This window comes from Colletotrichum graminicola, assembly GCF_000149035.1.
Source record: "Colletotrichum graminicola M1.001 genomic scaffold supercont1.53, whole genome shotgun sequence".
NCBI lineage: Eukaryota > Fungi > Ascomycota > Sordariomycetes > Glomerellales > Glomerellaceae > Colletotrichum > Colletotrichum graminicola.
Genome location: NW_007361057.1, coordinates 220,170 through 234,153, shown reverse-complemented (window position 1 = coordinate 234,153; position 13,984 = coordinate 220,170). Strand labels below are relative to the sequence as shown.

General features: G+C 53.5%; 5 protein-coding genes across 5 annotated transcripts; 3 read left to right on the top strand and 2 right to left on the bottom strand.

Annotated features, from left to right (window-relative positions):
• Positions 1-266: 266 nt before the first annotated feature.
• Positions 267-2,253, top strand: GLRG_09898 (endomembrane protein 70; the record flags this gene model as incomplete). Its single annotated transcript, XM_008100583.1, has 2 exons — positions 267-2,130; positions 2,186-2,253. 2 exons carry the CDS (start codon positions 267-269, stop codon positions 2,251-2,253), a joined length of 1,932 nt encoding a protein of 643 aa, XP_008098774.1.
• A 310-nt stretch (positions 2,254-2,563) lies between these two features.
• On the bottom strand, positions 2,564-3,627 carry GLRG_09897 (uncharacterized protein; the record flags this gene model as incomplete). Its single annotated transcript, XM_008100582.1, has 2 exons — positions 2,564-3,420; positions 3,480-3,627. 2 exons carry the CDS (start codon positions 3,625-3,627, stop codon positions 2,564-2,566), a joined length of 1,005 nt encoding a protein of 334 aa, XP_008098773.1.
• Positions 3,628-3,948: 321 nt separating this feature from the next.
• GLRG_09896 (uncharacterized protein) lies at positions 3,949-4,761 on the top strand (the record flags this gene model as incomplete). Its single annotated transcript, XM_008100581.1, has 6 exons — positions 3,949-3,960; positions 4,056-4,099; positions 4,240-4,293; positions 4,485-4,578; positions 4,641-4,694; positions 4,753-4,761. 6 exons carry the CDS (start codon positions 3,949-3,951, stop codon positions 4,759-4,761), a joined length of 267 nt encoding a protein of 88 aa, XP_008098772.1.
• A 616-nt stretch (positions 4,762-5,377) lies between these two features.
• GLRG_09895 (DIE2/ALG10 family protein) lies at positions 5,378-7,802 on the top strand (the record flags this gene model as incomplete). The annotated part of the gene is made up of 5 exons (XM_008100580.1): positions 5,378-5,602; positions 5,658-5,746; positions 5,814-6,388; positions 6,437-6,574; positions 6,625-7,802. 5 exons carry the CDS (start codon positions 5,378-5,380, stop codon positions 7,800-7,802), a joined length of 2,205 nt encoding a protein of 734 aa, XP_008098771.1.
• A 397-nt stretch (positions 7,803-8,199) lies between these two features.
• Positions 8,200-8,673, bottom strand: GLRG_09894 (uncharacterized protein; the record flags this gene model as incomplete). Its single annotated transcript, XM_008100579.1, has 1 exon — positions 8,200-8,673. The coding sequence occupies one exon, from the start codon at positions 8,671-8,673 to the stop codon at positions 8,200-8,202; it is 474 nt and encodes a 157-aa protein (XP_008098770.1).
• Between the last annotated feature and the right edge of the window lie 5,311 nt (positions 8,674-13,984).

Sequence of the window (13,984 nt, the reverse complement as noted above, 5' to 3'; positions counted from 1 at the left end):
CCAGCACGATCGCCAGCTCTCGATCTTCTTCTTGCACCGTTTGCTACGACTCATTGCCAGGTGCAGCAAGAATTCGGATGATCCGCCCCCTATAAGTCGCTCTGCGCTACCTACCTCACACATCCACGGGTACGTAATTACGATTCTGGGAGTCATTCCCGGCTGTTTCAATTTTTTTGCCATTCTTTTTCTGGACGGCACCTATCCTCCGTGTTGTCCCAAGGCTGACAACAGACACATGACAGAGGTACGGCCAGTCAAACAAGATGCAACTAAGAGATATGACGCCTTCATCGGCGCTGCTCGCCTCGCTGCTGGCCATTCCCCAGTTGGCGTCCGCATTTTACCTCCCAGGTGTTGCGCCGACATCGTACAAGAAGGGCGACCTCGTTCCCCTCTACGTCAACAGCATCAAGCCCGTTGCCGCTCCATCCGACTCCCGATTACATGCGATCGATTCGTACGACTACTACCACCCTGGCTTCAAGTTCTGCGAGCCTACGCCCCGTCCTCAATATGTGTCAGAAAGCTTGGGCAGCATTCTGTTCGGTGATCGCATCATGACATCTCCGTTCGAACTCAAGATGAGGGTCAACGAGGAGTGCAAGTCCCTATGCGCTCAGAAATACCCCCCGGCCGCCGTCGGATTCGTGAAGCGTCGCATTGAACAAGGCTATAGCTTGAATTGGCTGGTGGACGGCTTGCCTGCTGGGCAGCAGATTTACGATGACTTCACGAACACGACTTTCTACAACCCCGGGTTCCTCATTGGCGGCGACGACGAGAACGGCAACATCATATTCAACAACCATTACGATATCAACATTGAGTATCACCCGGTTAACGGTGACGAGTCGCAATTGCGCGTTGTCGGTGTTGTGGTCGAGCCGAGCTCGCGTGCCTACCCGGGCTCACCTGACTGCACCAGCAAGGTGGAGCCTATTATTTTCGAGGAGGACGGCACCGAGAAGGAAGTCAAGTTCTCGTACTCGGTAAACTGGGTCGAGTCTAAGACGGCTTGGGCCACGCGCTGGGACAAGTACTTGCATGTTTTCGACCCCAAGATCCACTGGTTCTGGCTCATTGACACTGCCATCATTGTCATCATTCTGATACTCACCGTCATGTCCATCCTGGTCAAGACCCTGAAGAAGGACATCGCCAGGTACAATCGCTTGGACCAGATCAACTTGGATGATCTCTCGGGTACCTCGGCCCTGGAGGACGGTGTCCAGGAGGATTCTGGATGGAAATTGGTCCACGGCGACGTTTTCCGCAACCCATCGAACCCCCTGCTCCTGTCAGTGCTCCTCGGAAATGGCGTTCAGCTTTTCGTTATGACCGGATTCACAATCTGCTTCGCTTTGCTCGGTTTCCTGTCACCCTCCAACCGCGGGTCGCTCGGAACAATTATCCTTCTCCTTTACACCTTGCTGGGCTTCGTTGGCGGATACGTTTCTGCGAGAACGTACAAGTCGCTCCAGGGTGAGAAATGGAAGGTGAATATTGCGCTGACCCCGATCTTGGTGCCAAGCATTGTTTTCGGGGCTTTCTTCCTCCTGGACCTCGTCCTCTGGGCGAAGGAATCTTCTGGCGCCGTACCCTTCACCACCATGCTGGTTATTATTGCCATCTGGTTCATTCTCTCGGTGCCCCTATCTTTTGCCGGGTCTTGGATGGGTTTCCGTGCCCCCGTCGTCGAGCCGCCTGTCAGGACCAACCAGATCCCCCGCCAGATCCCCCCTTCCACGACGTACCTCAAGCCGATCCCCAGTATGCTCATCGTTGGCCTCCTGCCTTTTGGCGCCATCTTTGTCGAGCTTTACTTCATCATGAGCTCCGTCTGGTTCAGCCGAATCTACTACATGTTTGGTTTCCTATTCCTCTCGTACGGTCTCATGATCGTCACCACGGCCGCAGTAACCATATTGCTGGTGTACTTCCTCTTGTGCTCCGAGAACTACAACTGGCAATGGCGCTCGTTCCTCGCCGCAGGCATGAGCGGCGGCTACATCTTCCTCAACTGCCTCTTGTACCTGTTCACCAAGCTGAACCTCAGCAACCTGGCCGGCACCATACTTTATATCGGCTACAGCGCGCTCATTTCCTTCTTGTTCTTCATCCTCACGGGTAAGTCTCTCCCTGCCAGGTCCTGTTTGAACCCCCGCTGACAAACCCCTCACAGGATCCATTGGATACTTCGCCAGTTGGTGGTTTGTGAGGAAGATTTACGCCTCGATTAAGATTGATTAAACAGCGTTGCATTGGGGCGTTAGCATGTGGCGTTTGGATCGCGCACCTGTACGAACATGGATTGTAAAAAAAAACTCACACCTTAAGCCCGCACGAGTGTTATCTTGTAGTCTTGGCGAGAGCTCATGCACAGCGCAGCTGATTGGGAAATGCGCTAAATGGGTCGGCTCTCTTGTGAGATGGTAGATGGCATTGGTCGGTAGACGAAAAATGAACCGTTTCAGCAAAAGAGAAAGGCGCTCGTTATAACGGACTGGAAATGTGCCTCCTAGTGAAGCGTGTATATAGTATGGATGAGCCAGCTCGCCGACTACTCATCATCGTCGTCATCGTCCATGAGACTAGTGAACTGGAACTGCTTGCTCTTCCCGGCCGAGGAGGCACCCGCGCCGGCGGCGACGCTGTCGCGCCGGTACGCCTCCTGCTGCTCGCGGCGAATCTTCTCCATCTTCTCCCGGTACTCCCGATCCTTCCGCTCGTTCTCGAGCTTCTCCTGCTCTTCGCGGGCCCTGCGCTCCTCTTCCTCCTTACGCTTCGCCTCGGCGATCTGCTGCGGGTCATAGCCCCGCGGGTCAATTCCCTTGTCCGACAGGTCCTGGTAGACGGCCATGGCGCCGCTGCGGATCTGGAACTCGTTAGGCCAGGGGATGAAGCTCGCGTTGAAGTGCGGGTTGAGGTGGTTCCGCAGGCCGTCGGGCAAGGACGTCGCGCCGCTCGTCGCGGCCGTTTGCTGGATGCCCTGGTGGGCGTCATGCAAGGGGCTGCTGTTGGGCGCGCCCGAAGGGCCGGGGGTCTGGCTCTGGCTCGGTGTCGGGACCGCGCTGACGGGTTGGCTTTGGAGGCCGTTGGCGCCCGGGGTGTTGGGGTTGGTCGTCATGCTTGCGTTCAGGTCAGGGCCCGGGGTGCCTCCGCCGGTCGTGAGGCTGCCGCCGTTGATGAGAGCGGCGGGCGGCAGCGTGGTCTTGCTGATTCGGCGGGCGTAGTTTAGGAGCTCATCATATTTGACAGGGTACTTGGGTCCGTCCGGATAGACGGTGATCTGAGTGGTGGTTATGTCCTTACGGGTCGTCGCCAGGCTCTGAAGGGTCTCTCGGATTTGGGTATCGAGGGAGGAAGTCGTGGCTCGGAGCTGCTGCAAGCGGATGTGATTGTTCTGGTGGGCTTGGACTGCGCGGGTGAGAACATTAGCTCGGTTACAAGAAAGCTTCCGTGAGCTTGGTGCATACCCTCGTCGAGCCCCTTTGCGAGATCATTGTCGGCCTCGTACAGGTCCAATGCCTGCTTCGGGTGCGGGTGATATTTGGAAACCGATTCGATGAGAATGGCAAGAGCCTTCTCAACACGCTCGAAGCGCGCATCAATGACCTTGTCCATGTTTGCCTCAAAAGGGTTCTTGAATCAGCCGACGTTGCTGGTCAAGCTGATGGAGGTGCGGAGGAGAGGAATTGGGGTGCAAGGCTGAGCTTGGTTCGCTCGTAGTTCCGCTAAACCGCAGGCAGGACCCACCATATATCCCACGCTGATTGGTTGTAGGTTTCAATGTTCTCTCGCAGCCTGTAGCCTGAGGCGCATTGGGAATCCGGCCGGCTTTTCCCGCCGACAAACTCGCGCAACATCACCATTTCTTCACGGCGCTCCCTCTTTTGCATCTGCAATTGAATCCCCCAGTTCGTTCGCACGACCACTACATTCAAGATGTCTTCTCCCGTACGTCACGACCGAAAAGGCCTATAGCTCGCATCCCATTAGGCTTCGAGGGCATTTCTCTCCATGGCTCAAAACTGACACCACTATCTGACCAGACCGGTATTCAGTACCCTACCTACCGCAGCAAGTTCGGTCCCAGGTACGTCTTCGACTCTTCCCGCGATCTTACTTTCCTCGTACCGTCGTCCGAACGAAATACCCGGATACAAATGCAACGAAGAGACGCACGAGCCCGAGGCACATATACGATGACATGATGAGCTGACTGAACGGCTTTAGGTACCACAAGGTGCCCCATGTTGGCGGCTGGACTGTTTCCCAGGCCGTGAAGTTGTGAGTCACTTTCCGGAATCAAGCCAGCGATTGCGAATACGGTCATTCTCGCAGGGTGGGGGATGTTTTGGGTTCGGGCCACTGCTGAACGGAATGCCGTTCGGTGCAAGACGGAGGGAAGCCGGACCACCGATTGATTGACATGTGGACAATCGCGACTGCCAGAAAACCAAGCTGACAGTTGACAATAGCGGCGCCCGTGCTGCCGGCTTCGGCGCTGCTGCCGGCATTGGCGCCCTCTTTTTCACCTCTGGCATTCCCAGAATCCAGCGTGACATCCTCATGGTGCGACAAACCACATCCCTGCTCTGAAGACTGGCCGGGCTGTTTGCTGACCCCTTGTGCAGAAGGTTCCCGTCATTGGCCAGGTCTACGTGAAGGAGATCCCCCCCTCTGACAACGTATGTATTCCTCGCGAGTGAAAAGTATGGGTCGAATATGCTAACTTGGTGATGATAGCCTTTCTAACTCCTCGACTCGGCCTGGGCGTGCTCTACCAGAATTGGAAATGGATTTGCAGCATTGCAGACTTGGAGTTGTGAGATTGAGGAGTGTACTCCCTTCGGGGCTTGTATAAAAGATACAATAGACTCTTGAACTTCAGCCGGTGTTTGATTTAATTCAGTGACATTGATAGTACTTGCTCTCTCTATATCTTGATGTGAGGGAAGTTTGAACTCTGTTTGAGTAAGCAGCAAGAAGAAGAAAAAGGAAGAAAGACAAGAAACTGGAGTTGAATTGCCCCATGCATATTTCGTGCTCAATCCATGCTTGTGGAAGAAAGAAACGAACACCGTGCGTGGACAGTGCGAGGACGCATGACTGCTCACTCACAGGCATTTGGCGAACTGTTCACTTTCTCTCACTTCACTCGCCAGTGTGAAAGAGGGCCATCACTGCAGGAGTTTCTTAGCCTAGTTTTGTTTTCAGGGTTCACAACCTTTGTCCGCGTTCACTCTTTTTCAACCGATTTCCTTTCCTTGCGCAAAGTCTCATTCGACCTCGATCAAATCATCGCCCGCAAGTCGCATACTATATCCAGTCGTTCCTTTACAACCCTGCCTTTCTGGGCACCTTGTTCAGCATGAAGGCAGTCGAAGCCTTCGTAGATGGCCTCAACATTCTGTCTGTTGTCGTTCTCTACACGCTGCTATGGCTCATCACCCCGAAGATGCCAAACCCTGACCCTTCAGGTCCAAAGACAAACAAGGTTTACGACGTACTCATGCGGGTTTCATACATCATTATCTTCATCTTTGGCTGGATCTGGTGCAGCAATGTCATGGCCCATGTCGACAAGCCGTACTTGGTCAATTCATCCGCTCTCTTGCAATCCAGAATTCAATACACTGACACATGTATAGGATGAGGTTTTTCACATCCCTCAAGCGCAAAAGTTCTGTCAGGGACGGTGGGATGAGTGGGATGACAAAATCACCACGCCTCCCGGGCTGTAAGTCATCCTTACCCCGTCTCTCCCAAAGCCCACGGAACCCGCGGGACTGACAAGCCCACTCCAGATACATCCTTTCCAAGTACTACCTACAGGTGATGATGAGACCCGAGTGCTCCGTTCTTGACCTCCGCGGCGTCAACATCATCGCCGTCCTTGGCGTCGGCATCCTTGCAACGCACTGTCGCCACCTCCTTGAGACCCGCCGCCCCGATGGCCAGTCTCCGGCGCCGCCCGCCGTGCTTTCCTTCTACTCGATCCACCTCGGTTGGAACGTCGCCCTTTTCCCTGTTCTCTTCTTCTTCTCGGGTCTGTATTACACAGATGTCGTCTCGACGTTATCCGTGTTGGTGGCTTACTACCATCACCTTTGCCGAGTGCGCGAGGAGAGGAGCTCGTTGTTAAGTGATTGGTCGACCATTGTCCTCGGTTGCTTCACCCTCATCATGAGACAGACGAACGTTTTCTGGGTCGTCGTATACATGGGCGGTCTAGAGGCCGTAGCGGCCGTCAAGGCTCTATGCCCCCCGCCCGTACCGAAAGCTAACATGACGACACTGGGGGAGTATATCAGATTCTACACCTGGAGATACTCTATCGGTGATGTCCATGACCCGCCCCTCAACGCTGCATGGCCAGATGGTTCGTCCCCTTCTCCTCCGATTGAAACTCTCTGCTGACTGTCTCCAGATCTCTTCTTCTCTGCCCTAAGCATCGGCATCGCAGCGCTGGCGAACCCTCTCCGCATCCTGAGGAAAGTCTACCCGCACATCACCATCATGGCTCTCTTCGCCGGCTTCGTGTACTGGAACGGCGGCGTGGTATTAGGTTTGTTGACCCCCGCAGGTCTTGGTTTGTTCGACTCTAACTCCCGACAGGTGACAAGTCTAACCATGTCGCAACGCTTCATCTAGCCCAGATGCTCTACATCTGGCCCCTCTTCGCCTTCTTCTCTTTTCCGCTCTTCCTCCCTTCCGCCATTCGCGTTCTTCGTTTCGTCCGAGGTTTCGCCAGCGCACTCTTCAGAAAGGCCGCCCCCAAGCCTGTGGGATCCGGCCCCTCGGTGCCGGACCGCAAGCATCTGCTGACTAACTCTTCCCGGTCCGGTTCGTCTAAGAAGCAAAAGACCCATCCCCAAGAGTCAACCAACCTAGCAGGGTTTCCATTCACAGACTCTCTCGTAAGCTCGCCCATTCTGAACGCTCTCCAATTCCTCGTCCAATCCAAGTTCTACAATCTCGTCCTCACCCCTCTCCTTGCCCTCATTACCCTAGCCGTCATCCGCTTCAACACCATCATCCACCCGTTTACTCTGGCCGACAACAGGCACTACATGTTTTACGTCTTCCGGTACACGATCCGCCGCCCCGGCCTGTTCCGATACTACCTCGTCGTCCCCTACACCGTCGCCCGCTGGCTTTGCTGGGACGCCCTTAGCGGCTGCGGCCAGGGCGGGTTCTTGTCAGGCCACACAGAAGACTGCTCGGGAAGATACACTACCTTCCGCCCAGGCCCCTTTGAGAACAACCCATTCAGCTCGACCCTCCGGGCGCGCGCGGAGAAGCCGCCTTTAACGGAGCCCGCAGAGGAAACCGAAGCCACCGCGCCCAGCGACGAGAAGGGAGGAAAGGGGCGTTACGACCCCTTGGCCATCGTCACCCTTGCCGACCCGACCTCGCAGAGCACAGAGCCCCCCGCCACCTCCACCGCCATTCTTCTCCTCCTTGCCACGACCCTGTCTCTGATGACGGCGCCCCTCGTAGAGCCGCGTTACTTTATCCTCCCCTGGGTCTTCTGGCGCATTCTCGTCCCGGCGTGGAGACTCCACGAACACGCCGTCACGCACCCAGGCCTGACCAAGCTCGAGCATCTCCCGGGGCTGGGTACCCTCGTTAGGTTCGGCAAGAACTTTGACGTCCGACTCATACTGGAGACGCTGTGGTTCATGCTGATCAACGCAGTGACCATGTACATCTTCCTTGCTAAGCCGTACATGTGGAGGTCTGAAGATGGCAGAGTCTTGGAGAATGGTAGGATGCAACGCTTCATGTGGTAACTGCTTCCTTTACAGCGCTACGTAACCACCGGACTTTGTTGAAGGAGGGTCACAAAATATTTGAAGTGTAGAGACAAATATAAGATACATAACCTGAACCGAGACTTTCATTCCCAGTGTGATTTTCTCAACTTAAAGCTTTTCTGTTGCACTTTTATGTGCTCTACCCCATGTCGGGTTCCTGGTTGTTTCGATAAAAGAGAATCATGAGTTCCAAACGCCGTCGACTTCCGTAATCCTTGTGGATTTGGTGTCACCCTTCCGGATGTGTCATTTGAGGTTTTTTGTTGCGATGCTGTTTCCCTTGTGCCACCTATGTACCCATGTGATTCCCAACGCCCCCGTCATATCTGTTCTCGCAACCATCTTACGTTCCTGCGGAGGCCATGGCGGTTTTCTATAAACTCAGTCGATCCAAACTGAGGCGGTCGTTACTGCGTACCCTCCGAATGGTGCCGAGCTTGAAGAATTTCTCCTCGCCGGCGGCGGTCCGTCCACCAATGTACCATTTGTCGGCACCCAGCACGTCGCGGAATCCTTCGCTGCTGCTGTCGCTCCCGCGCCGTCGATTCGGGCCGCCGGGTATGGGAACGCCTCCGCGCGGAGAATGCAGTGGATATTGGTTTACAACCCCGGCGGACGAGCGCGTCGCTGAGTTCGCACTGCCGCCGTTGCCGGCGCTACTTGGCGGTGCATTTGACGAGATGGCCCGGGGCGCTGATGCGGCGGACTGAGTTGTATAGGACGAGGACGAGGACGCTTGGGTGGAATGCTTGTTGGGCTGTTGTGACGAAAGCGTGGCCGCAGAGGGGGACTGTTGTCGGAAAGAAGCGAAGAAAGTAGAAAGAAAGAAGGGTCGTTGGGAGGGCATCGTGATTCTATCTGACCGTGATGGTGGCGGTCTCCGTCACAGTGTGGTGATGGTGTTGGGCGTGAAAGTAGCGGTATTGTTATTCGAGGGAGGAGGGGAGATGTTTATGTTTTGACGTAAGGGCGTATTCCTGCTTGTGGAAGGGTAAAACCTGACACTTCGTTTGGGAACCCCTATACTCCCAGTATGGTCTTTCAGTTTGCTGGGGTTTAGTCTGTCATCCGTGCCCGAGCCGGGTCGATCCTGGGGCAGCAGGACGTCTAAGCTCGCGGTACAAGACGGTTTCGCACGAGGAAGAGAAAGTGAAAAGCAGTAGTGTAGCAAAAAATAGATCAGGCTTGCTAGCGTTTGCTGACTGAAATACCCCAGTGGAAAGTCGTCACGAGAAAAGTGCGTTGCTATCGTTGGTGATGCGGCGGTGGGTGAGAGGAGGAACAGCCTCGATCATGCGTGCGTGTTTTCGATCGTCGAGACGTTGGAAACAAGTAGGCAGGCAGGCAAACAAGCAGTTGTTGGTTTGGTTCGGGGAGCGCGGGATGCGGGCGGGATAGATGGATGGAGGAGGTTTGGTTATATGTGGATGTACAGGTATGTACGGTCGTCTACGGCGTGGGTCGGAGTGCTGTGGGCATGCCCTGGTTGTGTCAAGTCAACGTCGGGTCAGTCGCAAATGTAGAGGGGCAGGCGAGTCGAACGGGCTTCGTGAGAGAGATTTATCCTGACGTCAATTTACTTGTGGCCCGCCAAACTGGATGTGGAAAAGGGGTGGAAGCATGGGGAGGAGACAGAGTGTGCGTGTCGGCTAGAAGGGGAATGGTAATGGCACGGTGGGAGGGGGAAAAGCCGGGGGGCACCTGCGTGTGGGCGAAAAGTGAAGTGACTCCTGCATCGCTGGCTCGCGGGATCATCGCCGCTCCCCTCGTTCGGCCAATCCCGGAAGGCAATGCTGGGCGTGACGACCTCCGCGGGGTGTACGGACTAGTCCCACTCGTGAGTAATCTGTGGTTTTCTATTGGTCCCGGCTTCTCCTTGGCATCCTGATCAAACATGGTACGTACCGGCTCCCCGCTATGCGCGTTGCGTGTGGGGGATTCGGGCTTCTGGAACTGTCACTCAACAGCGACCGACGGTTCCATCCTCCAGTCACGAGCGCTTCTTATCTTATCCGAGGTCGAACGAACCACTCACTTGGTACTGCGTGGCATTCATTCCTGGCAGGTTGCATCCTAGGTTGGTCTCTGGGTCCAGAAGTGTGACCCGATGCCTATAGTAGGTAATCAACAGTCGTCAACCAACAATCAAACATACATCGTACTCCTCCGGACGCCGCCGACAACACTCAGCCTCCGTTGTGCCGACATACTTCATCAGCATCTTGGAACTTGCCTTTGAGCGGGGGAGCCTGCGTCTGCGACTACCAACTCAGAAAGCTCCGACTCCTCTCCCTCCTCCCAACCTTGTCAAACTCCCGTCCCCTTTATCCAAAGATCAAGGCGAGGCGGCCTACTCCCTGCTGTTCACGGTTCAGCGTGACCAACACCGCAAGGCGTCCACCAACTTAAACCTGCAATTCAACAGCAAGCCATCCAGCTTCACTTGAACACCACGGTGACGATAACGTTTTGGGTGGGTCCTTCATTCTGTACCTCATGTCCAGTCATAGAGGTTATTCCCATGACACATAGCTTTTTTGGAACACTTTGGATTTAAACGCATCCTGTAAGATATTTAGCAGTCCGCGACCACTATCAGATAGATTATTCGGCAAACCCTCGGTCTTGGAGCTCTTGGAAATTATGTTGGAGGAGTTCTTGGTAGACAAATAATCATACGATGGTCAATTGATGGGTGACAATTTGCCGACATCGGGACAAACCGCGATGATGCTAGGTCGAAAAGAACAGTGTCTGGAGTGTGGAGGGGACGCACAGCTTTTGTACAGGTACGTACATGCTATGCTACCTTGCACGGTGCAAGGGGGTTGCGCTGCACTTCAGACGATGCGACCAATAAGCTGAGCATTTTCATAGCAAGGGTACCTTTCTGCAGCAATGTTGTAATGCCCAACTCGAACGGCGGGATTGAATATTTTGGCTTTGCTCCAATGTTACTGCTTAACGTCCTGCTCGAGCCTTAGTTCATCGCGGATCCCATGGCTTGTGAAGCTCGCGGATGGAGCCGTGAAAGGCGCACAACTGTAACCAGTGGTGAGCTAGCAGGGCCGTCACGGGGAGGCAGCCGGACCCAAGACCGGCTCCATCGGTTGCGACCTAATTGTAAGTTTAAAGTTGATGTAGAGTGGCTGCACTGCGAACCCGTATTGCTGCAAACCTGTGCTGATGAGTGTTTATCAGGACGTCCAACGATCAACCAGAAAGGTGGTGATCACGCCGTGAGAAATTTACGCTGAGCCAATAAGCTGTGTATCCTTTGGTGGTTCAAACGAGATTTTTCGAGGTGATACTGCCGAGTGTAGTCTTTTAATATATGGGAGTTCTTCCTGTCATCAAACATATTACTCTTGGGCCAAAAATACCTAGTTGACGACATCTTCTTTCACAAATCCTTTCTTCTATTATAATTGATCAGTCTTATGAAGGGTCCCCAGAAAAGTCACAGTATTACAAAGGGAATAACCCCCGGCGACAGCGAGAAGAACCGCCAGCTACACCCTGTCTTTAATCATTACATCGGTTATATTGCCCGGAATGGTTTTGTGTAAGCTAATATCTGGTAAACTTTTACCCAGGATATTGCTAATTTCTTGCGTAGCCCAATACGCATGATTCAATCTACAATATCTAGAGGGGGTGGGGGGTCAAGAAAGTGCAGGAGTATCTATTATCAGAGGCTCGTCTGCTGCGAACCTCAATTAGATAATGTCTTATCTTGATAGCTTATTCTCTCAAAGGTCTCGAAATACTGAGGAGCACCAAATCTTGCGTTCTTTCACCCTCCAAGTCACGGACCTCACAGACGACAACTATTCACCCGCTCCAACGGCCACCATTAGCGCACCAAGCGCCAGGGTCAGGCATTGGCGGACGTGACAAACACCTAGACGCGAGTGGTCGCTGTGGCTCAGCCGCCTTCTGTCCGGTGTGGCTAAAGTCTGCGACTTAGCATTAACCACAGACGTAGTAAGTTATCTACTATTGCCTCCGCGTATTGACATATTCGGAAATGACGTTTCTCTTCCAGCCGGGTTACTATGCTTATATACTACAGCAGGCCCGGATGTTACACCCGTGTCAGTTGCCACGATATTTTCAAGTATTTATGATGCACACGCTGCGGCTGCACCCAAAACGGAGACTGTGGCTCAAGTCGTGGTGGCTATTAGCCGTAGCCGTGGCTTTAGTTATTGTTATAACTACGTTTAGTAATACGTAGATAGCACTGGAACTTTGCACAGCTACCATGGCTACCACGGCATAGACTACCATACTTGGCCAGCACAGCTGTCGCACTAGTCACTGCCAACCTCATTACTAACATTCGGCCCTCATGCCGATTGGAAGTCAGCGTAACTTTTACGTCTGTTTACGCTTGCAGAAGACTTTAAATTTTCCACAGGAGTTTCCACTCGCTTACGAACATGAGTGATTTCCACAAAGCCGAAAAAACAATGATTTGCACTTGGATAATCCCATAATTCCTCGGTTGTACTTGAACAGCTCAGACACGAGAAGATGGATTTTCAGAGCCCGATATGGCCCCCTCTCATACAAGAAATACACAATTACAGTCTCTCTGGCCTTCCTGGTATATGACATGTTTGCTATAGTGTCGATGGCTGCCGCCGAGAACTTATCATGGGACCTGCGTAGGCGTACCAGTGGTGATACAGAGATATCTTTCGGTCAAGCTGCTGCCATTATTGTTGAGGCAGTGAATGTTGTTGGAGGAATATGGTTACTATATAAGTTATTGAAGCACCTAGAAGCCTTCCACGGTCTCTTTGAGATGGAGGAGGGTTTACTATGGCGCTGGCGATTTATGTGCACATGTACCTATCCCAGACAGCATAAGGATAATTTGGAGGCTACAAATGGACTTCTTTTCTGCCTATGAGATATTGTCGGAATATGCATAATCACGTGACTGCTGTCTGGATATATGTATCCAGCCGGCCAGCAAACAGATGTATCTGAACTTTTCTCTTCTTCACTAATCAATTCAATAAGCACTGTTTTCACCTACGTCGTGACTATATTGCCATGGATCGATTTATCCCTGGGATACCAACAGATATATTCTGTGTTAGGCAGCTTACAAATATGAAATAGTCTCTGGTTGAGGTGCTCTATGCCTTGCGCCTTGGAGATGGCGGGTGTATTCGGCGACCAGCCCGGGTCGGCTCCGAGAAGGAACCACTCTCGGCCGCCGAGTGGCTGCCAAAGATGCGGAGCAATGAGCCACAGCACGTGATCAAGCGAGCACCATGCAAGCCACCCATTTCTAAGCGGAAGATTCCAGAACGCAACGACAACCGCTCGACCCGGGCGAAGGTGGGGTCGGTTGACAGAGAGACCCCTAGAATCAAGTCCATCGGCGCCGGTTCGCTGACGGCGTCCCGTCTTTGAACGAGTGCACTGCTCACCTCACACCTCACTTCACGCAGTCGACGCAGCACGTCAGCGTTGGCAACGGTAGGCGGGCTGTGTTTTATTCCGAAGTTGCACATTGTTCCAAGGCTGTATAGTAAGCTGGGCTGCAGCGACTGGCTTGCCCGACCGTGCTATCAGTTTCCGCCCGTACAGCAATGGTCCCCTAGCCCCCCGGACTCGATCCCAAAACCCGTCTGATCCGCGCAAATCCACGGCCCAAGTAGAACAATCTCCCGGCTTCTGCAGCACTGCCCATCCTCCTTTGGGCTGTCTTTTTACTTTTATTTTCTGCCTCAACGGTCCTACTTGGACTGACTCTTGCTTCTCTCGGTGCCCCCCCCCCCCCCCCCTAGTGCGAGCTTTCTCGACGGATGTAAGGATTCCAGGCAGCCACTGTTCATACGCAGTGGTGGGGTCTTTGTCCGTCGTATAGATGGTTTTATTCTTCATCACCTTTAGGGGATCTGGATATGTTTGAATCTACCTAACTCGAACTTGCAAAATCGGGGAGACCAACAGTGAACCGCGGCTAGCAGACTCTCTATTCCCCGCTGTGTTGCGGATAGTGGCCGCAGCCTTAGTCAGTTGCAAGCCAGTCATACATGGGACTGCCCCTGGCGGGCGCGCAAGGAGCACAGCTCCTCGGGTTGATAGACCGCTAATAACTAAATAGCGTGTGTCCGTACTCGATTTCATATAAC